Source organism: Strix aluco, chromosome 16 (genome assembly GCF_031877795.1).
Source record: "Strix aluco isolate bStrAlu1 chromosome 16, bStrAlu1.hap1, whole genome shotgun sequence".
Taxonomy (NCBI): Eukaryota; Metazoa; Chordata; class Aves; order Strigiformes; family Strigidae; genus Strix; species Strix aluco.
The window spans coordinates 3,484,359-3,510,218 of NC_133946.1; the positions used below are offsets into that span (position 1 = coordinate 3,484,359).

The 25,860-nt window shown below is 41.9% G+C and overlaps 1 protein-coding gene across 2 annotated transcripts in view; it reads right to left on the reverse strand.

Annotated features, from left to right (window-relative positions):
- HIPK3 (homeodomain interacting protein kinase 3) overlaps positions 1 to 25,193 on the reverse strand; it is a 75,548-nt gene extending 50,355 nt beyond the window's left edge. For both annotated transcript variants that reach the window (XM_074841771.1, XM_074841770.1), the window contains exons 1-2: positions 24,950 to 25,193; positions 7,408 to 8,503 (exon numbers count right to left, since the gene is read on the reverse strand). In XM_074841771.1, the coding sequence (XP_074697872.1) occupies positions 7,408 to 8,501 (1,094 nt within the window). In that variant the 5' untranslated portion in view covers positions 8,502 to 8,503; positions 24,950 to 25,193. The remainder of the gene's footprint in view (positions 1 to 7,407; positions 8,504 to 24,949) is intronic.
- Between the last annotated feature and the right edge of the window lie 667 nt (positions 25,194 to 25,860).

Here is a 25,860-nt window from a genome sequence, read left to right on the forward strand (position 1 = left end):
CTGACTATTTTAAGATATCCCAATACGCTTCAGTGATGCACAGTTCAAAGTGATAGAATAACATCTGCTAGCATGTTGAAGTGCAAGTTGTTTACAGAAGCATTTTTAGTTTGTTTTCGCACTGCACTTCCTTGGCAGAAAACTCAATTTATTAACAGAGCTTTGCTTCCCATTTAAACATCTAAAACCCAAAATTTAAAAAAAAAAAAAAAAACAAACAACCAAACAAAAAAACTGCAAGAATATTAGGCACTGTGAAGGGAGAAAAACCAAGACATTCCACTCAAGATAAAGCTAATTTAGAAACTTCAAGTATGTGACAAGTATGCTTTTTCAAGTCAGTTGCTTCCCAAGATGTCAGTTTTGCACAACTTCTCTCCTTGGTCATCCCTATAAAGAAAATCTGTATTAAGATAGGTGTTTATTTGCATACAAGTTTTTAAGTGATATTTTAAACCTATGTAAGTTGCATGTTGATCTGATGTTAGGAAAAGATAATCAACAAGTTACTGGGATACAACAGATGTGTTACTCACTGAGTCATAATAACCCATCCTGCCAACAATCCTAACCTACAAAAGGCAAACATTCTGTTTAACAAGAAGACTCTAGGGAGGTACTGTCAGCCTCCGCTCTCTGGAGTCCCTGGAGAGACAAGGACTACACCTAAGTTACAAAGGCCAGTGAGAAAACAAGTCTCTCCAGGAATTCACAGCCAAGAGAATTTTTTTCTAGTTTTGAAGGAATGTGTTTAAGAAAGAGGGAGAACAACAGATCAAACAAATTTCATAAATTTGAGGAGAAAAAAAACAGCATAAGCTCTTGACAGTTTATTCTGAAACTAAGATGAAGTGAAAGTCATAAATAAAAGCTGTCCTAGTGCAGCCTCAGAGCACACACATAGCCCTCGTTACATCCCAGCCCATGGGCAGTAATTAAGCCACAGAACTCAATTACTTTACTCTTTTTCCAAAACCCTTTAAAGCAGAAGGGATCACACCGGATCATATCACTTCTCTGAGCTGCAGCAGAACCGACTGGGCAAGTGAAAACAATGTCAGGACTACAGGACACAATGATTATCATTCTTCCTCCATCCTCTCTGATCCTTCATGGGAGAGAAGGGTAAGAGGAGGAGAGGGGAAAAGCCTGCTCTCATCCAACAGGAGTACATCCAACAGCGATTTTTCCATCTCTCTGAGCTCCACCGCAACATTAGTGACATTTGGCATTTTGTCTGGAACAACTCTGTTGATTAGCAACTATCCTTAGTTGGAAGGCTGGAGGGAGGATATCACTGTCCGATTCAGGAATGAGTTGACTCCACTGAGTGCATCTAGTCACATCATTTGCTTTTCCTTATGGGCACATTGCTGAATAACTAGGATCATATTTTACTGATGTCACCAACAGAGCAGAAAAACATTTCCAAGCTACGAGCGTCCCTTAATAACCAGACACCTTCCATTCTGCCAACATCACTCAAGTTGTCCATCAGCCTACCGCAGGTTCTGATGGTGCCCTGTTTTATACAGAGATCAATTATATTGCTTCCCATCCATTTCATTTTCCTAAACTAAACAGCAGGTTGCATACAGACTGCTGGATGCCAAGAGGAGCATTCTTCCATCAGGAAACTGAGTGCTTTGCTTGTTCTCAAAACATATTTTTCAGTAATATTTCCAGCTGTACTCTAACAGCAGTATGATCTGACATACTACAATGAAGCAGATGTTTTCTTGGGAGACAGGAGGCAAAAGATAGGAAACATAACCATAGGGGCAGCTACACAGGCAACTGGAGCAGCAACTGTTCAACTCTATTCGGAGGCTGCGCAGAAGGAGCACACAATGACATAACACACTCACTCCTACACCTGCAATGGCTACTGTTAAGTCCATATTATTAAAAGGATTTTATGAATGGTAAGTTTTATAAGGTTTACTGAAGTCTCATTTTCCAGATTCTGTCTTTTAGGAAGACAGCCCCAAATTCAATCAACATGAAGGTGATTCCCCTTGAAAAACAATTAAGCAATAACTGCTCCCAACCAACAGCAAATCCTAGAAATCATGAAGCTCTGCACACATGAACACTGCTACAGCTCTCCCTTAGTGATCTACGTCAACGTGCAATGCAAACATGGCAATGCATTTTATGAATTCAGTTGGTGGAACAGCCAGGCAACAAGTGGAAGAAGAAACGTATCAGAGAAGAGAGAGGCTTCATCACTACCAAGCCCTGCCACACAGATGTTAACTCTTAGACGGAACTGTGTGGCCTTTAAATACTATTTTACCATCTCTGAATAACAGCTGAATGGTTATGGACGACAGCGAAGTGCAGAAGACATTGCTAACTGTCATGTGGGTATTAGCTAACAAGTAAAACAGAACCCTTTAACCACTGGTATTGCACACAGTTATTTCAAAAAGGGGAAATTATACAGGTTTCAACTGAAGGTTGTCTGGAAAAACACTCCTGAAGGGAGTATCAGAAGTAGTGTGCTGTGAAACCAGGCCTAAAGAGTTATGTCTGAATGTGAAAGGCTGAGAAGGCCATTGCTTCTCACTGTGACAGAAAGGAAAGTAACTCTGCTCCCTGAAGCAGATGGGCAGGACTATCTTGACAACTTCAGATCACTTGACTCTTCTTGGAAGTTATTGCTTCCTGGGGCCTGCTGTTCTGAAGCCCCTCTTCTTACATCCACTTCCCTAAATACATATAAACTCAGGAGTGAGGCAAAGCAAAGGCAGATTACTCCCAGATGGAAACACTATGCCCTGGGAAAACCTTCTGCCCCGCCAGATGAGTGCAAAACACTAGACTTAGAAATAAATGTGTTGATTCCCCACCTCTGTACCGTACACCATGCGATAAAGGGAAAAGCAGCTTTTGGTTTTGGATGCAACACTCCCCTTTTTGTGATTTGGGGCGCAGCTGACCAAAAGGACAGAAACATACTTAACATACCATTTCCATATATGACAACAGCTCGATTACCTATGCTGTACGTAAGGGTTTTTTTCTTTTCAAAATGTATACACTGTCTAGTTATTTACCTACTTGGATCACTCATAAAAGGTCAACAGTCCTTATGTGTGAGGCCAGCAGCAAAGAAAAGTCTTCAAATACCAGATCTCTCTAGTCCACAGCTATGAAAATCCAGACCAGCATAAAAACAGTGTGTAAGCACAGACACTCTCTTTTAGGGAGAGAGTATTCAGAATAATATCTCATCTTTAAAACAAAAAAATAATAATAATCTGTGATTTAAGAGTGTATTGTGGTTAGTATTTATTCATATCCATACTCTAATTTCTAGCAATATATAACAATCAGGAGTTTCCAAAAGGTAACAAAATGTCAGAAAGTATTTTTATACTTGTTTTAACCATTTTCCTACTTTCTCTTTGCTTGACAAAGCTGAAACAGAAACAGGAAAACATCAAATCATTATCATTCCATCCAGTTTGCCTCCATTTTTCTGCTTGTCTACACCCTTTTAAAATTCAATTAGTCTCATTTTTTTTTACAATCTCCCCTCACACAAAAGCACTCTAATGTCTCCAATAGTCATCATTATGTCACCTCTTCTGCTATACACTAAGGTAAGTCAGCCCATTATCCATTCACCTAGCTGTATTACATTCCCCGCTTTAAGTTCTAATTCTCTTACTACTTATTTTTCCAATTCATTACTCACTTCCTTATGCCAATATAAAATACTGTCAGTACCATTCAAAACACCGTAACCTTAGACTTTGTGGTGTTCTCCATTCTTGTGATAATTTGCTCATGACACTCCCATGAACAAGAAAAAGAAGTGGTGACAAAAAAAAAATAAAGCACAAACAAGAAATAATCCCTTTTGTTTATTCACTTTTGCAAAACTTCTTTATGACTTCTCTTGAGCATTCGACATACGCCTCTACAGACGCTGGGGAGCATATGCATTCTACAGAGAAAGTGTAAATCCTATTCTTGAAAATGACCATGGCACAAGTTGACAGTGCTGCCAGAAATAACAGTTCCTCCCTTCCCCCAAGGCCACCTCCCTCCCTCCTCACGCTGGCACAGGCACTCTGGCAGATGCGGGGTGCACAGAACAAGGGGCAGGGATGGGGTCAGTATCACCCCGGGAGCAGGACAGCACCACACCGCAGGGTTGAGAAGCGACACCCCAGTGCTGCGGAGATGCAGCCCTGCTCCCTCTCAACCTACGCCATCATTTAAGGGCATTTCATTCCATCCTTCTTTAAGACCTCAGATCCTAAAATAGTCATTTTAAAACAAAATGTTTCCTCTTCATAACTTCCTTTAAATTCTTGAGCCTGAATGAGTGCTTTTGCACATCAGAAAAGGGCAGGTTCACATCACATTTACCTAGGAAATATTCATACAAACGTCAAAGTAGCTTGTGGTGCCTGTTACTTGGTGAGGCAAAGTCTCACACACTGTCATCTCCAGGCATGCAAGGATCCCCACTGGCAAAAGTTACAGGAAAAGCTCACGACAATACACATACAGCTCAGCACAGAAACAATTTTCAAAGATTGTACACAAGAATACAGATGGCATCACACTAATAAAAGATGTGCTGTAGGGATCAAGCATTTTTTTAAACACATTTCCAATTTGAACTCTATCTGGATTAATTTAGCTCAAAGCTTTAAATAAAAATCTATTTAAATGAATGTTTTCTTGCTAAATAACCTAAACACATAGCACCACTGAGCTCAAGGGGTAGGGGGGGAAGAGAAATTTCAGTATCCCAACTGCTGCTTGATTTTTTTTTTAAGGGTTTGTTTCAACATGTCATAGTCAGACAAGTCAAACCTGCACTATCACTCCCACACTTTTCTAATACAAAAAACATTTAAGTATCGTTATATTTTATGAAGTAGCCCCTTATTTGATTGACAAGAAGCACAATCTCTTGAAAAATAAATTCCATTGATACAATGTATTCTCTGAAGGCCCTTCTCATTCCTCTTTAAGGCTTTTCTCTTCAAATTTCCCTGGTATCATCTATTTTGAGACCTTTTGGATCAAATCCCTATTTTCTGATATTATTTAGTCAGGTGCTTCCAAAGCAATAAAAGAAAGTTTGAGAAACTGCATGCCAAGCTACACAAAATTAATTTGCATCACTCAATGGATAGAAAGCCATGCATCCACAATGAAATCCAGCATGCTAAAAACCTTTCCAGAAGTAAACTTTCTGCTGAAAATAATTTTGTAGTGTCTTTTTTTTTTTTTCAAAATTATCTCAACCAATATTTAACTTAAATACAACACCAAAACTATTCAAGTAGATAGACCCTAACCTTTTTTCTTTTTGTATCTTTTTTACTTTCAAAAAAAATACTGACTTAAATGCTACTTTATAGAAGGATTATAAAACTATACAAGATGAAAGAATATGATCTTCTACTGATCAGCCTAAATATTTACAAAGCACTTAACTGCAACTTAGTAACTAGGGAATTTTAGCTGCAGATGTTATATGAGTCTATATGAATATCATTCAACAGCATTGAGCCAAGACAAGCATACACACCCACGAGTCTTATTCTTGGGGGAAAAAAAAAAAGAATGAGTATTTTTTAATGTACACCCACAACGAACTCCACTTACTCACACTTTAGTGCATGTAATGCAATACAAGTATCCAAAATGCACACAAGGTGCCAAGGAGCTGCACGTTGATCTTGCCAGTCTACAGACCTGCTCAGCCTAGTAAGCATGTCAAAATTCTATATAAAGTATAGGTGCAAAGGAACATCAACCCAAATAAAACAAAACTACAGCTAGAATTTGTATGTAGGCAACTGAATAAGCACAACAATGCTATGGCATTTCCATCTGAAATGGAAAAAAACTATTTGAAACTAGCGAATGAAGTACTACAATAGGACCACCCAGACTGGCTATCAACAGCCTCTCCCTTTGTCAGTTCTTGGGGAGGCAGGAGGAAGAAATGGCAGTAGGTCACAATAATCTGCAATTGCTTCAAGAAATAAAAAAACAAAAGATGTAAGGAATTATTCTCAGACCATGCATCTTGAGTACCTGCTGAATTATGAATTTGTACAGAACAGCTTATGTCAAGACATTTGCCCTTGTCTAGAACCTCACAAAATTCATGCCTCCTTTTCAAGACTTGCACATTTTTGTCTTCCAGGGCCCAAAAATAAAGTACCTTGAGTGACTGCAGCTATTACACCAAAATGAACTCTCAAGTTACTTCATTTCTTATTTCCTCTCGTGCACATTTTTTTATGATGTGGGTATGCATCAATCCATATGGTTTCCCAATTTAGTTTTCTGTTGATGAACTTTGTTCAGTTTTTAAACCCTTAGCTGCAGTTTGTAATTAAGTAATGGGGAAATGCAGGTGATGAATTAGAATATTTTACATAAGCACTGTACATGAAATGTTCTTGTTTACAAGCTACAGTCAAATAATAGTTAGATCCTTCTGGCATGAACTCAAATCACTAATTTCATCAAGCCTAGAACTGCACTGCACAAGTTTTCACTTCCAGTATGGGCTGTCAAGTATTTAAAATTTTCTTCAAATTACTCATTGTCTTAGTTTACCAGCTTTTTACTGAACTTGCAGAGATAGGCAATACCCAGGACATACTATTGCCAATGATGCAAAGCAGAACTGAAAAAGATCTTCAATCAAGACAAGTTCAGCTTATAAAGAAAACAAATGATCTCAGATGCTAAATCCTAATAGCTTTTACATGTCACACAGATAGGATAACTATAGGAAGAAAGAAATAAAAAACAAAAATCAGAAATATACCTTCATTTTGAGGCCAATGCAGAATACAATCGTGTACCAAAATCACTTTAAATGCCTGCCTGGTATCACTAACTCCAGAAGTTCACTGAAGTCCACAGCTGCTGAAGGCACTGAATCAGAACTGAGTTTATAAGAACTAGGCAAAATATTTACAAGTGCTAGAGAAAACCAGAGGCATTTACATAATCTTTGGCAACAAGATATAAAAATATGGCACTTTAGTACATTGTCCAGCTGCTTACAAAAAAAACCCTCATCATGTTAGGAAGGCAGGAAAGGCATCTTAAGCAAGCAAGTGAAAGCTTTTTTTTCCTATTTTTCTTTAAAGTCTCCTCAGAAGTCTCAAAATAGCAGTAAGTGATGACTTCAGAGAGCAACACAAAACATACCTCTAGAAAAAAATAACGCTATAAAAACAAAGCAAGTATTCACATTTAAAATGGTAATTAATCAATTAATCTTAGTATGGCCTTCATTCTTAGATGGTCCTTATGTTTTCCAAATTATTAAGAGTAATTATTTAAGCCATTAACCTTAATAAATGCTAAAACCTTGTTCTATTAAAAGTTAAAAACAAAGACACCTACCTGTAATACCGAGATTGTAAATAGGTTGAACAAATAGTCTTTGATACATGGCTGGCAGACCCAAAATCTATTACTTTAACCCGGTAAGGCTGCCGAACAGGATCCACCAACATAATGTTCTCTGGTTTGAGGTCAGCATGGATTAAACCCAGGCTTTTTAGTTTTTTCAGTGCAGTGGCCACCTGTTGCAGAATAGGCCGTATTACTTTCAGTTGCAGAGGGCTGAATTTGTTTTGTTTCAGGAAGTCATATAAATTCTGTTCCAACATCTCAAATACCAGACAAGTATGGTTACGATGCTGAAAGCATTCATAGGCTCTCACAAAATTAAATTCATCAGCATTTTCAGTACTCAGTCTCGCTAATATGCTCACTTCTATTTGTCCTTGGCGTGCGTACGAAGGATGATTCTTCAAGATTTTGATTGCCACAATCTCATTTGTCCCTCTTTTCCAGCACTTCACCACTTGTCCAAAGGTCCCTCGCCCAAGGAAATCAAGAACCTCGTAAGTGTTTTTCACAGAGCACAATACCTCATGCTGTACTAACTGGTAATCTCCATCTCCGCTTGTACCACTTTGTTTTGAAGTTGCAGCCGTTGTCACAACTGTCACTGGGTTTCCTACGTTGGTTTGCAACATTGCAGGCAGGATGGACAGTTCATCGACAATCTGCATCGTGCTGTTTTGATTATCCAGCTCTTCACTCTTACGCTTCAATCCACATCTCTGGGCTCCTTCCAGGATATCTGATCGGCTTCCTTGTGTCCCAGTCCGAGGTGCCTCTAACTGAGCTTGCTGCGCCCGCGCTGCTAACACTTTTGTAGCACCTGCAATATTTTTTAAAGCAACAGCATTTGACTGCAACAAAAAGTTCTGTCCTCGAGGTCTATCAAATGGGTTTTTAGTCTGAAAGTATGCACTAACCCTGTGGGGAGAAATTCCAAAGTTTTTACCATTCACATAGATTTGTGGGTAGGTTCTTTCGTGGTACACACAACTGCTTGGTTCTAGTTTGAGTTTCTTCACACTACAAAAGGCACTTGACTGGGTTTGATAAACATATGGTGGATAGACCAAGACTTGTGAGGCCATACCTACAGAGGGAGAGAAAAAGAAAAAGCAAGTGAGAATCCTGCATTCACATTTCCAAGCTTTGCTGCAGCTTCCTCTTCTAAAAAAGAGTCAGGACATGAGTATTTTCCAAAAAAGCTAGCCTAAAGTTATTTCATATTTATTTCTTATGGCCAATAGCAAGGTCCTCATGTCTTACCAGGGCGCCTGCTTCAGCACACGAGGACTGTGGCAGCAGCAGGTTACAGCACTGGTTTTGCTGGTGGCACTGGGCAGGACTGAGACAATCTGCAGCAGGCCGCTACATGTAATTTTTCAAGTGGGAGAACTACCTTTGTGCTATTAAAAACTCAGCTTTCCTTTAAAAACCCCGAGCATTTCTACATACAAAAGTACCATAGTTCAGTAACATAAGTTAAATAATCAAATCAAATATTTATCAATAATGATTTAAAATAACTTAAAAGCTATTGAGTCAAAGCTACCTGTTACACAGCGTATCCAACCTACCCGTTGTAAGCACTACCAGGCTTCTAAGAAGAAACAGACAAATGACACAACTGAAAGATCGAAGAATTTCACCATGGTAAAAGGGAAAGCAATCGAGCCATGTGATGGGGCCCAAAATACTTTAGGGGTGTGTGTATATTCATATAAACAATTGCAACTTTCTGGGGAAATTAAGGTGCACAGTAATCTAATCCATTCATGAAAGGCTGGTGCTTTCTTTAAGTTATACACTGTCCCACCGCAGATGTTTGCATATCAGTGACACAGCTGTAGGGGCTAGAGGCACCAATTTTCTTCCCCCCTCCTTCAGTTCAGATTTGGAAACTAAACATTAGCATCATACTTTGGCCATAGCAAACCTGCACTCTAAAGTAACCTGTTAAATTAGCCAAGTGTCATGTTCCATAGACCTACAAAATATGTCCCTGGTCAAGATCATTTCTGAAAACTGGGCTGATAATTGTGAAGAACTTACAAGGACACATTTCTCACAGAAAATTTATTTTCAAGTGAAAGTAAAGGGAAGAAAAAGAATACTTTTTTCTATATTCTGTACATATATATTTTTAATATATATTTTTTCTGACAACACAATTACTTCCTTGCTAAGAGAGAAGTCAGAATAAAAGATTGTGGACAATTTTAACTTTTGAATTCCCAGTAAGGCTGAAATCAAAATTTCCAACTGATTGACTCCACCTTCCTTGAGGCCACCATATTTTTGAAAGGCTACACCTGTACTGCTTCTCAGAAAGAACACTCACACCTCAGAAATCGGTCACAAAGAACAATTTTGCACAAGAGAAGGCAGTTTGCCGGACTGCGAAGCCCCCAAGCACAGCAGCTCTGTTCTGCACAGCCCACGTGACAGCACAGAATTAGTCCCGCTGCCTCCCCAAATTTGTCCCCAGCTCAGGACACTAGCTCTACAGAAAGCAGGGCCACGCTCCACCTCCCTTTACCAGGCACGAAGCAGAGTGTGCCTACAGAGCGTCGGAGGAAGGAGGACAATGGCAGAGGTACATGGCCTGCAAGTAGGACGAGGAATCTCAATTCCACTTTAATTGCATAGACCTCGCCTCTCTCTGATGCTGTACCTTCCAGCTCTCATCTCTGCACTGACCCTGCTGTGTCCCCTTCCACACCTGTCAAACAACACACTTACACTTTTATGTCACATAATGCTAAACACTAAGAAAAAGGCATTGGATGGACCCCAGTGTAAATGACTACAAGGTTTCAGGGAACTTATGGCTTGTACCAGCCCGAGCAGCTCCCAGAGATTAATTCAATACCAATACTACTTTAACTAAATCATTTTTTCATACCAAGCACATGAAGATTCTGGCAACAGGTATTTAAATTGCAGATCACTCACATAAAACTTGGGCCAGACATTGCAATGACTCTGATCAAACGAAAACTAACCAAATGCATGGCATAATTATTCTGAAGCTGTGATTTGATTTATGCAAATTAACATTTTAAGAGTGATTAAAATAATCATACCATCATCTCAGTTTAGCATCCTGTAATGGTTTTTGCCCCAGCAGTAGAACAAAAACTTCAAAGCCCTTCCCCTTCCAAAGCTGTTTGCCCAGAGACAGACAATAAAGGAAGCTGGAGACTGCTGGCAGCTAGGCGCTCTTGCCACCAAACATTATGGGACTGTCACCAGCCTCCTGCTCCACAGCATTTAAGACTGACTCTCAACCTCAAAACACAGGCAAAAATTCTCCAAGTTCTTGAATTCTCTCCTAAATAACATATCCCATTACAAAGTGCCTGGTGCACAGCATAAGCATATTACTGACTATGGAACTTACCCTCTTTTCTATAATAATTATATTTAAATGAATCATTAATCCTGATTATATTACTTAGAGCTCCAAAGATCAACCCTCACCGACTGCCCCAGAGTACACATACATCCAAGCCTACTTGGAGCTTCCAGTGCCACCTGCACAGCTCAGACCAAACCATACCTTCTGTCAGCAGCTTACCATTCCTCCCATTCTTCTGGGACAACTCAAATATCACATTTGCCACATTCACTCCAAAGACACTAAAGTCTCAAACTAATTTTTTTTTCTTAAAATCTTTTCAAGGTTGCTGCTAAAAAAAAAAAAAAAAAACCAACTTGGCTTCCTTTTTCACCAGAAGCCCCACTTACACCTCTTTCACATGCATGTGCATGAGAAAAGTGAAACATTCAACCTCAGAAAACTTTTACACCTCAAAAGTAAAGAAATTGTCCCTCTTGTCAAGGTAATGCTACTGTGTTATCCCACAGTTTGCTGACAGGAGAGTTCCAATGCCTAAAATCGCCTCCATGACTCAGAGACAAATCTAAATGCCAAGGACCCAGGAGCACAACTGCACTGCTAAGCTCCTGGGCAGAAACAGGTCCAGCATGAGCAGCCAAAGCTGCGCTGCCCAGCGGGAAGGAGCCCGGACGCCTGACCCACAGGCCAGAGCCTTGCTGAGCTGCAGCAACCCCAGCGGGCCCGTTCACCCTGGATCTGCTATAACCAAGCAGCGAACGTCTTGCTTGGTTTAACTTCTGGAGAAGGTATTTGCCCGTGTAAGCATGTTGCCAAAGCTGATGGCGTGAAATCAAGACAATTACTTTGAAAAATCAGTGATAAATCTACACTGCAATTAAGGAGGTTTTCTGAAGACAGGACAGCCACCCGGGGCAGGGGGCGGGGGGGGAAAACAGGGGGAGGACAGTCCTCTAGCACAGCCAGAGGACCACTCAAATCCTAACCTCAGCCTTTTGAGACAACTGGCCTTCAAAAAGGTCCAAATTTTCTGTAGCTCATGCTATTCAAACTCGTCCAGAAGGACTGGAAGCACACAGTCACATTTTTTTTTAATATATTGAAAGAAAAACTAGACTATCATTTTTGGGGGGTTGTGTGATTCTTACAGGGTTAACTCCATTACCCTGAGCTCTGACCACAGTAACAGCTCTGTTCTCAGATAAAAGTGTTTATTGAGTTATTACGAGAACATTTTTAGCAACCCCAAGAAAAAAAAAAAAAAGAAGATTTAAGCACCAAATAAATTAGATTACATACTCTGGGAGAACAACCATAACAGACTCAACTAAAAAAGTCAAATTTTACTCCAGAAAAGTAAATATGATCTTAGAGTTCTTGTCTGAGCATCTAATTTCTTACCTTCCCCTAAACACCTTCTTTACCCCCATTGTTTTGTCTTTTTTTTAAACATATACTTCAGGATGCAATCCCATTTGAAGAAGCTACAGTGTCTTCATATAACCAGTGAACAAGGTATTCCTGTGAAATGGGCACATTAAAATCCTGCAGCATCCTACACCAGAGACTACTTAAAGACCTCTGCCATGCACTCATACACAGTGCCCACAAGACATTGCAGACAGAAGTGCACTCTCTACTATACATTAACATATATGCCATGAAATACACCAGAACAGCATATAACTATCCACTACAACCAGCTGCTGTAGGCCTTTGCTTTAGGAAACTAAGTTTATTAATGGAATTGATTTCCCCCCACCCAGACAGAAGAACTACACAACAAACCTTGAAGAGAAAGGGAAAATACCACAACACCCTCTCCCTTAACAGTACTGCCATGTTGTGGGGGCTTTTTTGTTGGTTTGGGGGGTTTTTTGTGGTTGGTGGGGGTTTGCAGTTTTTTTGCTGGGGTTTGTTTGTGAGGGTTTTTTTGTTGTTTTGGGGTTTTTTTTTTACTATTTTGGGGATCCAGATTACAGTATAATCCTATTGATAGCTACACTGGAAAGAGTAAAGAGTGACTGTATGCAGAGGTTTCTTGGGGTTTTTTTTTTTTAAGCAGGTTTTCTGGTAAAAGAATAGATGGCACATTTTCACCTTCCACAGAGTGGATCTTTCTTTTTCCCCTCTTGTCACAAATCATTTCACTGACCTTATACATCTTTCTGCACACTTCTTATCGAGACTACTCTTGCTTCCTCACACCAACTGAAGCTTGTCAGACTATATCTACATTAACAAATCCAGCAACACAGTAAGAGAAGGACGTGTAGAGCAAATCAGCTGCTGCTAAAGGAAAGAAAAATCTCATTTTGTGCTCATTTCAGGGAGGTTACTTGAGCCTGAATACTCACAAGCAGTTGGTGCACATCTTCCAATTAAATTTAATTTAAATTCAAAACCAAAATGTGTGCACCACAGGACCACTCCAGGATGCAAACCAAAGCAGAGTAAACAAAACCTTCAGAAGATGGACTGAAAAGCACAATCCCCAGGTGACCAATGACAGCTTCAGAATTCATTTTCAGTTTTAATCTCAGAGAAGTCTGTCCATTCCTCCTACACATATTTTTAAAGCCCTCTTCTCCTTCCCCAAGTGCAAGATGACCATCATTACTTCACTCCAATGCAGTGGCACATACAAGCTGAGCTTGGTTCCAGAGTTCTCCAGCTCAAGCGCTTTGCTCCCATACTGAGGTTGCTGCACGCCGCCTCACGTGCCAGACACTGCTAATGAATACTGCAGGGGATGTAGAAAAGAAAGCCTGTCTCGAGACACCTACCAAGTATTATTACCTCTAGATAGGCCACCTTTAAAGGAAATTAGTCTTCTCGGCTCTTAAGTTTGAAGCAGTGAGAAGCGGGAAGTCTACACTTGGCTTATTAAACATTAAATTATACAAAATGTGTGAATATCGATCAGAGTTAAGACTGAACTCTGTGCTTCTGAAGAAAGTACGAACAAAGTAATGATGTAAATACATTTTAATGGAATTGTTTATTTATTTAAATAAATAAATACATTTTCACAAAGTATGACAATAAACAGGAGGCTCTTCACAGTTTGTTCCCTCTCCCCTCACCAAGCTTCTCTCTACAGAAACTGAACAGAGAACCATGCAGACATTGCTCAGTGAAACGCAGCACCTCTGGTAACATCTTGCTAATGTTCACCTAACCGTAACAATACTCTTTACTAGATTCTTAAAATTACGTCTCCAGCCTTCTCAAGCGGTTCTAGGCAAATTCACAAACACGATCAATTTGGCAGACAGTAACAATCTCGAGAAGTACAGGCCGTTCCTGGCCTCACCACCATTAATAATTAACCATAAATTGACATTTCCTCGTGACACAGTAAAGGGATATTGGGGGGCGGGGGGGGTGCAGGTAGTAAGACCACTGCAGCAGAGCTGAAGAGAAATTGCCAGAGGACACCCTTACTTCTGCAAAATAAACAGCCCCTTTGAACTGCCCGGAGAAGTACAATCACTGTGTTGCTGATGTTGGAGTAAAACTCCCCACAAGGAAAGCCTAGCCAGAGGCAGCCACCTAATACTATAGTTACAATTTAACTCAAGAAAACTTGTTTTCCAACTTCTTTAAAGCCTCCATGGGTGAGAACTGGTTCCAACCCTCACACCCTTCTCACAGTGCAGCTAGGCATCAAGGGAGGCTTTCTAAAAAGCTCAGTAATCTCCAGCAAATGCACAATTTGAGCAGTAGCACTTACAAAGTATTACTTACATTATGCATTACTTTGAAAATGCTTTAAGGATACTGTCATTCTTCCCAGGTGAAAAAAAAAATTCTTTTCATATGAGGTGCCACCCAACTCTCCAAGTTACTTAGAAAATACAAAGCTGAATTTGTTGACCTCTCTCTTCCCCCAGAAGAAACCTTATTATTGGTAGTAGTAGCACCTCTATGTTAATGTTTTTCAGATATGTAGCTGAACAACTGTACTGATGCACTTTCTTACCCGTGAACTCTTCACCCTGAGGAATTCCTTTACTCCAGCTGCATGATTCATAACAAAGTACTGAAAATTCAGGTTTCTTGCAATGTATAAAGGAAAACGCATCTACAGAAAGAACGAAGAGTTAAGAGATACAAGACCAGGGAATCCCACCCCCCCGCCACCTCAAAATCAGCTCTGCAAACAGATTTCTGACCCATGGAAGGGAAGGAGTGGAGCAAAGGAGAAAGCACTGAGATGTTTCAAGTAACACATGCCATAGGAATTGTTTCCTCACATAACCACAGAGGCAATTCTGGACATGAACTGCACAGGCACACACACTCCACCACAGAAAACAGCGAGGTGCAGAGGCACCTTTGATGCTAGCTCACCAAAGCCGCCAAAACCCAGGTCTAGGGGCAGCAACCAGAAACCTAAAAGTTTAATGACAAAAGCAATGATTATGATCCTCGATTAAAACACAGAAGATATTTCAGAGCTCGGGAAATTTGGTCCATTGTACACCAAGAAAACTAAGCTGAGCTGATGTCAGCCTTTGCCTGACAAACCTCAGTCCTGCACAGATCAGGGACGAAGGTTGAGGCTGGAAGGCCAGAAGTTGGTTCCAGACTTGGGAGAGAGTCTTAGCAGGAAGCAAATGATAAAATGACCCCATTTTGCAGTTGTAAAACATAGTTACTACTTACCTAAGAAAAATGTTACAGGGCTGACTTTAGATTTGTGCAACATCTGAGATATTTTAAATTGGACACTACTAGTGTTGCATTGATACCAGAAATTGAAATACAAATTCATTTAAGTGCGATGCAAACTAGAAAATACAAATTCATTTAAGTGCGATGCAAACTAGAAAATACAAATTCATTTAAGTGCGATGCAAACTAGTCTCAATTGCACCATTGTCTCAATACTTGGAAACAGAACTGACGCCATACACTGAACACAAACATATTTTACATAAAATATCAAAGTGAACTCCTCAGACTCAATGCCGTCATTTGTACCAGTACTGAAGAATACAATCACTATATTCATATTTTCCACAAATATCAAAAGCTAAATCTTGTGATGCCAATATGACTGTGATCATAGTTTAAAAGACAAATGGAACAATACTTCAAGCATTTATTTTTCTGCTGGGCAAGAAGCTGTTATGCAACTGAAAAGAAAGAACAAGCAGCACAGTATCGGCCACCAGCCCTGAATGAGAGCATGCTCTCCAAATCAGAATGTGCCACCATCAACACAAATGGCACATTTCAACCAGCCCGGCTTCACTAGCCTAATCTCTTCTTTTAAAAGACTAATTCCTTTTTGAACCTGAAACCAGTAGGCACACTGAAATAAGAGTCCCTAATAGTGGTGTTTAGCAGAGCCCACACCTTTGGGTTCTGCATGACAGCACAGTGTCGAAGAATGTATTCAAACTGTTTGTCACTCTTCAATGCAGTAAGAGGGGTCAAGGCAAGTAGAGAGGTAGGACAACAAAGCCATGCTTTTGCCATTGCTGTAAGTATTTCCAGAAGATTCTGACACGTTTCCTAAAGCAGAAATAGAATTTGATAGAGGAGTTTAGCTCAAACTGCCTGTTGGTAAGCCACCTGTTCAAATGCTAGTCTTTTTTTTTTTTTTCTAGAAAAACTTCCTAAACAAATGTGTATGCCATTTTTCCTTCTTCTTTCCAGCCATTTTGTTTTGATTTCATTGCTTAATTTTGCATTCTTAGTCTGCTAGGCTTTTGTTTGAATTAGAAGTTGGCCAACCCAGCTAAGAAACTTTTTTACAAGTTTCATTTTAGAATAGCTCTAGACAATACCAAATGCAGCTCCTGTAAGGATATCAATCTAGATGGTTATATTCCTCATTGCTACTTCACCTTCACAGAACTGCTGCCATGCCAGAACATCTGCATGCCCATGAAGAGGTCCTACTTACATAAAGTTGATTCTTCATCAAGTTCTCTAAACTACTCAAGGTGAAGGAGTTTCATGCAAAATCACCTTTATCCCTCTTATTAAAAAAAGATTCTCAGCTGGACAAAGCACACATCAGTACAGCGACACCAAATTACTGTTCTCCACGTAGGACTTGCACATTAAGTTTGCAACAGTGCACACACAAATAACCTGAGCTCATCGAGTCTGCGACGTAAAAATTTGCAAATCAGGGTCTACTGTATCAAGAGAGAATGGTTCAAGGTGTATAAAACTGTTTCCTACACATTGAGAATTACCCAGCAGTAAGTAACGTTTGAGTTAAAACTTTCCCCAAATACAAGAAAAATCATAATCACTCTTCCAATAGGACCAACAAGGACTTCGTTATCAAGCAGTTACTGAATTGTCAAGACAGCATGCCTAGACCATATTCAATTCCTTCTGCAACAAAATTATTAGAGCAAATAAGAACCTTAACTTTTTTTGTTGTTTTAAATCTGACTTAACTGTAAAGGATGAAGACATCTAATCCAACACACTCATCCTGATTTATCTTTTTCTGCTACAGTTTTCAGGTCAGTCACTTCAGCTATACCCGGTAACAACTTTCAAACGTATAATGACTGACGTATATACACACAAACATTATATATACACACACCCAGTAAGTATATGTTTGAAAGGTTCTTTTCTATATACACACAGAGAATGACAACTCTTCAAAGTCTTTTTTTTTTAGAATACAAATTCCTTATTAAAACCACAGTTTTAAGTATTTTTGCTTTTATATAACAGGTAAGTTTTTTTCATTGTAAGCAACATCATCATGAAGATAGTATTGGTTGCTTACTGACAACAGCTGTGTAAGTTAGGCATGGCATATGTAGCACAATAAAGAAACAATGGAAGGAAAACAGGTGTTTACCACTTCTTTCAGATTTCTAAAGATGTGGAGGAAGCAGTGTTTCGTATGGGTAAAAATCAGTGCATTAGAAATGCATATTCTCTCACAGAAGGCTCAGCCTTTTGCCTCCTAACGAATCAATAACTGTAATAACCCGTATTATAATGTTTCCCAAAGCCACCAGTGCAAGAAATTTCTCCCTCTCCCCTACGCAGAAGCTACTGATTTAATTATACAGAAAGGTATGAAAAAAGAAAGGCAAGATTACATGCAGCATATGACTCCACTACTAAAGCATAATACTGATAAACATGTGTCAATTTTCCTCTGTTGTGTTCCTTTCCATATTTAATATTCTTTCTATTTGTAGCATAAACAAACTTTTAACATTCACTCTTGTTTTAATCTTTAAAACAAAGTTTAGACATCTCTTCAACTGAGTTTTTAGAACACATTTAGTCTTGAAGAGCACTTGTAAAGAGCTCCCAAAATATTTCTTGGGAAAAACTCCCACGAGGTCCTCTTGCAGGGCTCAGAGCTGACACTGTCTAAGGAAGAAGTTAGTCCACAGCATCATTTCAAAAGCCATAAAGAAAAGGTATTAAACAAATCCTTTAGAATCTCATGAAAGCAATCCACTCCTACTAGGCTGAATACCAAATAATTTGTTGAATCACAAAATAAGTTGATATTAGTACATAAGGAAAGAGGAGACAAAGAGCTTTTTTCTTCTCTTCGGAACAAAGCCTGTTCCTTCCAAAGAGCTTCACAAGTAGGATCCCAAACACCAAAATTCCCGTATTAAACAGATTCAAGCGCTGAAAAATAAAGGTCTTCTAAGGACCTCCTCTACCCCTATAAATAGTTTAAAATAGTTCAAAAACAAGCTGTGGGGAAAACTTCTCAACTAGATCAGACAGATTGTAGACAAGCAAGCAATTCTAGTAATTAAAAAAAAAAACAACACACCACAAAATAATTGAAAGGAAAAGGGTAGGAAGTAGCAGATGACTTAAGTTTCTAGGAAAACACAGGAAGGAAGAGGTTCACAAGGCAATGATGCACGTTAACAGCTTTTCAGTCAAAAAGGCAGAAAGACATCTTACAAGAAACAAATAAAAAAACTGTCTGGAAATTGTGCAAGTTCCACCAATTGTTGTGTACCAATACAGGCAAAACCTGCACCATACGGAAGAGGGGAAAAAAATGAGTACATTTTACTCAAACTAGTGGAATAAGGTAAAGGTTAACACACCATTTTTTGTAAACACTGACAAGAACCAAAACAAAGTAGTAAATAATAGAGACTGTGGAAACAGGAGAGAAGAAATGTGGTTTTGTATCTACATATGAAACAGTAAATTACTTTTGCAAAAGTAAATTATTAAGGTTTCAGATAAAATTGTATATACAGGTAATTTTTATGAATACCTGATGCTAGCGGTTACTCTTATCTTCCAGAGGAAGCTTAAATCACCAGTAAAAAAAGTTTCTTTGCTGCCCTTATAATAAACTTTGTATAGGTTATCAGTTGGCTTTCTGTCTGCATTTTTGCATTTATATGACAACCTTCTCATTCAGACCTTGAGCCTACGCTAGCTCCTTTCTATGGACAGGCATTTATTTCAGTCTATACCTGCTTCAGTCTATACCAGCAGGATCGGGGAAAGGTTCAGATGTCAGTTCAGAGCCAGAGCAGGCCTGGAGGGATTTGGTCACGCTAATAAAAGCGGCAAACATCTTTGCAATGAAGACACTCCAGCCCCACACAAAGCACAGCTGCACCAGCTATCGAAATCCCAGCTGAAGTTGTTCTACTGGCAGTTTTCCTGCCCAGGGACCAGTTTTGCTATCTCACTTAATCACACTTCAAGGTGAGCATGAGGTGAGGAGACCCAGTTCCATCTCATGGTTCACCTTCTAACCAGAAGTCAAGTAAAACTAAAGTGAAACTCCTAAAACGACCAAGGCAATTTTTTGCAGGTACTAGACATCACTCACACCACAGCAAGGCAACAGCCAAGCTTCAGCTTTGCGTTAAAAATCTTGTGTCACCCGGCAATCGAAGTTCCTGCCAATCTCATGCCTTGGAAGTTAAGTGTCCCGGTCACATAAAAACAGCTGCAAGGTAGTAACCTCAAGGAGCACAGCCTCCAGTACAGAGAAGGGTAAGAACCCTCGGGTGGGTGGATTACGGAGTGGTTTTGGACAGGCATGGAAAGTGGCTGTGAGCATCTGGGACCTGCAGCCACACCCTCCTCTTTTAACCAGGATGTTAATGGGACACTGCACAGGTATTAGGACCTGAGCTTTCTTGTCCCTAAATTTTCCCCCACTTATTCTGAATGGGTAGTTACTGCAGTGTCATACATACTCAGCAAGTAATGTTTATACTATATGAAGGGATTTTCATTTGAGAACAGCTGACTTTTTACATGAAAAGCACTAATCATATTTAATTTATAACATACTTTAAAAAGCGCTAAAACAGTTTTCTAGAGCAGTTAAATTATTTCAGCAAGAATGAAAAGTCACACGAGTTTAAGATTACTGATTTAAAAAACAGGTTTTTTGATGGGAGTGTCACTTATACAATAATAATTCTCTGTACATAATCCAATTACTTTTCACATTGAGATAGTTGCTATAGCTTTGATCATACTAAAAATATATGAAAATATTTCTTGTATTCATTTTGTCTTTGGATATTTCAGTGGGTCTTATTTTATTGCTGTGTTTTAGAACTTGAACTTAACATTTTTCTAGGCTTCATCCTGTTATACCCAAATATTGTAGGGCACAATAGAGATGGAGGAAAGACCATACTTCCAAAAAGGAATATTTTCTAATTTTTCCTGAAAACACAAGGTGAAAAAAGACTGTACAAGAAGTTGACATAATACTGGGGCTATTAAATATGTGAAGTTCATGACACAGGGAGAGAAATTTTGAAATTACACTGATTCCAAGTCACTGAATAAGAAAAAACTCAGAACTAAGCCACTTGAATTGATTTGCTTAAAAAACACTCCAGTTATTTGTCTCCTCTTCCATTTTCAAGCTAAACTGCTAAGCTAGAGATTTTGTCAGAAAGTTACCCACTCTCAAAATTGAAGTGGAATATTATGACAATGTGAAAAAAAATAGTGACATAATGTGAAAAAATACTGTAAAACTGTACAAAGACTATCCCCAAACTGCATCTAAAAACAAGACTCTCACCAATTCCTGCCACCTTTCCCAACATTCACTACACTGAAATAAAACAGCTGAAGAATTAAAAGGAGGGGGGGAAGAGAGAAAGAAAAAAAGAGGACCTACCCTGTAGGAAGTACTACACTATCAAATAAAAGTCACAGATTAAAACACACTTTCACAATTACATGTTGTTCCTCTTCTCATCTGTCACTCAAAAGTTAGTGCCTCTGAAGAGAAACAGAGCTTCAATTTCTCTAGAAATCTGTAAAAGAGATCGAGGCTCTAAATTAAATTGGTCTAAAGAGGGGGCCAGGGGAAGCCAAGAACCGGTAACAGGATTTTCCAGGATTTATGCTTCATTACAGGTTATTTCAGGTCAAATAGAGGGTGTTCACTGCCTGTAGAAGTCAGAAAAGGTAACCCATTTCATAGCACTAGCTATTGAAAGTTAACATCATCATTTAAGGTGCACTGCACACTCATTAGTCATCTCTAACACACTCAGTGCTCATCCCTGTTAATCTCTTCATACTTGGTTTCATGCACAACCCAACCAGAGTTCTGAAATACAGTTTCAGATAGCCAGAGATCCATCTCATACTTCACCCAAAGAACGAGCTTTTCTTACAAGACCTGGATTGAAAGTAATACATTATTTTCCACTCCATCACAGATTTTCGGTCAAGAGATTTGAAGAAAAATAGTATTTCAGTGACTTAGGAACAGAGACATTTACCTTAGTAAAAGCTCCCCAGCATCGAGCTCAACTCTTACTTCCCTTATTTCCAAAGGCAAGAAAATGTAATAGTTAAACCAACTGAAAATAAGTATTTGACCAGCTGTGAGTTTATATAACCCATCTACAGGAGCTCCATAGTTGCAATGAAGAAGTGCTAAGGATGTTTTCTTTGTCAAATTAACCCTATGCCAAGGCTTTCGAAATTCTCCTGTAACTGCACTGTAACATCACCAGGGAGTTGAAGAAACTCAGAAAATACAAAAAGGTACAAACAAGCTTTTTTTGAGGTATGAAAGGTGGATACCATTTCATAAAATTCAGCGCTCTTCAGTTACATGTTCGCTCTTGATATCACCACAAGGGCATCCTACTTCCACATTTCTTCTTCCCTCGATTGAGTATCACCAGTTGATTATCAGGCCTGCTCTACCTGATTCATACTTCTGTTAGTCGATAGAGCAGTCTACCTCAGCTGTAATGCTTCTGCATATGGAATAAAATAATTATATATTCAGTGAAACTAAGGCTTGTCTAATAAAAAAAAGCATCCATGTTTTCTGCCCTTTTCCACAAAGTTCTGTGCAGAAAGCAATACTGCCTACAGTAACTATTCTGAATGTGCACAGCAGTCATATGCCACAATACTTCCACAAACCTCACATTGCAATAGCAAAATTTAGCTCAACTAAAAGAAGTTTTCTTTCTGTTATTTAACATTCCTCTGAAATACATGTTCAGCCTCAAATGACAGCCCTGTGCCCATTACCAATGCTTTTCTTCCCTTCCCCCGACGCTGCCCGAAAGCCAACTATAAAATTCCTGTTTCAAAATGCACCGTTTTGTCAAAAGGATCTTTGTTACTATAATCAGCACACTGGCAGAATGGAAAATACAAGAAAAATAATATATACTGTTAAAAAGAAAACTATTCTAAAAACAGGAAGAGTGCAAGCCCTTAAAATAGTACAGAGGGGTACATCCCTAAACACACAGGCTTGGAGAAGCACAGCCTGACATTCCTATGTGTTTAGGTAGGGATTTTTCACGAGAATTAAGCATAGTTAATTCTGTTCTACCCAGGAGCTGGTAAGCTAACACTCTTTCTCTGGAAGTGCTGCTCAGCCTCCCATCCCCTTTAACAGACACAATCAATCCGACACATGCTTTTTGAAAAATCACCTCCAAAACCACATTTGTTTTGAAGCAACTGCTCGATACTGAAGGACATAACCAGAAAAGCAGCACACACAAATTTTAACATTTATATCAGTTGTGTCAACTTCTGTAACATGAGTTGAAAGCTCACTCTTCCTCCCCACACCCTGTCTTTGTCTCTGGCATCTCGTTATGCAGGAGCCTGTCTCATTTCCCTGTTGCTGCAGGTAATTGTTTAAAAGATAGGAGGGAAACACTCAAAACACAAAAAACCCAAAACAAAGAAAAATCACAGGCACTGGCAGAGACCCCAGGTCAGAGGCAGCCTCCCGAGAAATTTTTTATAATTAACTTTATTCCAGCTGATGGAATCTCCCTCATTACAAAGTGTTCTTAAACCCACAGAGCCACACACCACCACCACAACCCGAATTAGAGCATCTAGCCAAACGTATCTACAAAAAAATAATTTACAAGCACAACCGATGCCACACCCTGAGCAAGCAGCAGAACTCGCACTACAACAGAAGTCCCCAGTAATAAGTGGATTAAATGAAAACTCTATCTAATTCCTGTTTTACATGATTATAAACATCATCTCACCGTGCGCTACCATAAATGGTTCGCGGCAGCACAGATAAAGCAGTCACCACTGTTATATCAGTATCAGTTTTCTCCCAGTAAGTCCATGTTAACACTTTGCTCTATTTATTTGCGATCTCACCATGCCACTTCGTAATACAGTCTTGACCTATTTTCCAGGTGCTTAATTAATCTCTTTGCTGGCTGCCATGCTTATTAGACAGTTACTGCGTGAGTTTTCAACTTATAGAAACGTTTAGCAAATTTACTTTCTGACATAACAATATTTCCATAGCAGAGTTAGTGCTCACAGTCCAGTCAAGCTTTTCTACTTTGTGTGAAATCAGAGTATAAACTTTTTGTAAATGATGTAATGGGATGTAATACTGGGGCGGGGGGGTGGAATAATCACAGAAATATGCATTGTTATCAACAACTGCAGCTTTACTTAAGACCATTGTCTCTCACGGTAATAACATGTTTTCCCACAATTTAAAGATACTAAAATAACTGAAATAAACAAGGTTATAGACAAGCAGGAAGATACAAAAACATCAGAGCGTCACATAATTTCTGGGAAGGCAATCCTGGGAATCTCAAAACAACTTACCAAGTTAACAAAAAAGGAAACCAGGGCAGCTTTTGGCACTGACATTTTAAATCAGATGCAACAGTTAGTAACAAAAGCATAGCCTCGAAAGAAAGACATTTATGTGGAAGCACACAGCTCTGACGATTAAGGGTTCAATGTAAATTTAAAAAAAAAATTTAAAAATCACTATTTCCTACAGCGCTAAACACACAAAAACGCATCTATCAGTTTTATAACTGATACCACGATGAATCAAGAACCAGAACAAACCCAGCACAATCCCTGCTGCAGTCATTAGGTTAAAGCCACCAGCAATAACCCCCTCTGTTTTCCCAGAGCTAGTTCTTGGGAACTGACCAAATTTTAAAGCGTCAACTTCCTTTCCAGTTGTTTTTATTTATACCGGCCCCTCGACACCATTTGCTCCCCCCGTCCCCTCCGCACCAGCTGCCCCCACGGCGCAGAGGAGGGGGTCCCGCCGGTCTCTTCTCGGGGGTCGGGTCCCGCCGGGGCTACGAGGAGCCACCGAGGCGGAGGCAGCCGGGAGCGGGACTCGTCACGGGAGGAGCCGCCGCCGCGCCCGGGCGCCACCCGCGGGACCCCCCGCGCCGCGCGGGCGAAGCGGCCGCCGCCGGCCGGGTGGCCCGAGCGCCCCGTACACGGGGGAGGCGGCCCGAGCGCCCGGGAGGGGAGCGGGGCCCCGCCGCCGCCCCGAGGCCGGTAACGGGCGAGGCGGGCAGCCACGCTTTCCCCCCCGCCGGGCGGCGGCGGCCTCGCCCGGCACCGGGGCCGCGCCGGCAGGGTCGGGGCGGGCGCTTCCCCGCGTCGGCGAAGGAGAAACTTCGGGGACGCGGCGGAGCAGGCGCCGTCGAGGGCGACGGGAAGGGGAAGCGGCGCTGCCCGCTCCCCGCCGCCGGGCTCCGGCAAGGGCAGCCGGTACACCGCGCCTACGCGGCGGGCAGCGGTCCCCGAGCCCGCCCGCCCCCCGCGGCCGCCGCGGGAAGGGGGCGAAAGCCGCCGGGCTAGGCAGCGCCCCGCTCCCCCTCCGGGGACGGCCCCGCTCCTCCTCTCCCGGCCGCTCACCTTCACGGATCGGGCCGCACTGGCGTCCGAGCTGGAGCTGCCGCCGCCGCCCTGGGCATGTCCGGGAGCGCCCCGGGGAAGCGCCGCTCCGGCCGGGCTCAGCCCCTCAGCCCCGCCGCTCCTGCCGCCGCCGCCTCGGCCGCTGCCATCTTGTCCTGGCGGCTGGGAGGGAAGAGCCCCAGCTCAGCCCGCTCGGCAGCCCGGGCCTCCGCCTCATCTTCCCGGGGAGGGACCCAGCCCGCCCCCGGCCGCCGCCTCCTCCGCCTCCGCCTCCCTCCCGCCTCCGCCGCTGCCCTGCCCGCGGCGGCCTAGCGGCGCCCGCCGCCGCCCATCGCCCCGGAGCGGCGGGACGCGGCCCCCGCCGAGCGCTGCCGAGGGGGGCCTGCGGGCCGCTCCGCTCCGGCGTGCCCCGGCGCCGCGCCCCAGGCTGCGGGGCCCAGCCTGCGGAGCCCTCCCGCCGCCCGCTCCGCCGCCCGGCCCGGCCCGGCCCGGCGCGGCGCCTCAGCGGCAGCGCCCCCGCCCGGCCCCGCCGCTCGCCGCAGCCGGGAGCCGCCCCGCGCCGCCGCCCTCCGCCGCCGCCTTCCCCCGGCGCCGCGAGGGCTCCCCCCACCCCCGTCCGAGCGCAGCGGACCCGCGGCCGCCGCGGGGCCGCTCTCCGCCCCCGAGCGCACACCGAGCGCTCCCCGGCCGGAGGAAGCCGGGCGCTGGGGGCAGCGCCTGGCGCCTCTCCCGCCCCGCCGCAGCGGTGAGGCGAGGCAGGTGTGTGGCCGCCCCCTCCCCGCGCAGCGGCGGAGCCGAGGCGGGACCCTCAGCCCCCCCCGCGCCCGCCGACGGCCGCCCCGGGAAGCCGCGCGAGGACAACTCGCCCTACTCCTACCGCTAACGCGCCCCTGCCCGCCCCGGGCTGGCAC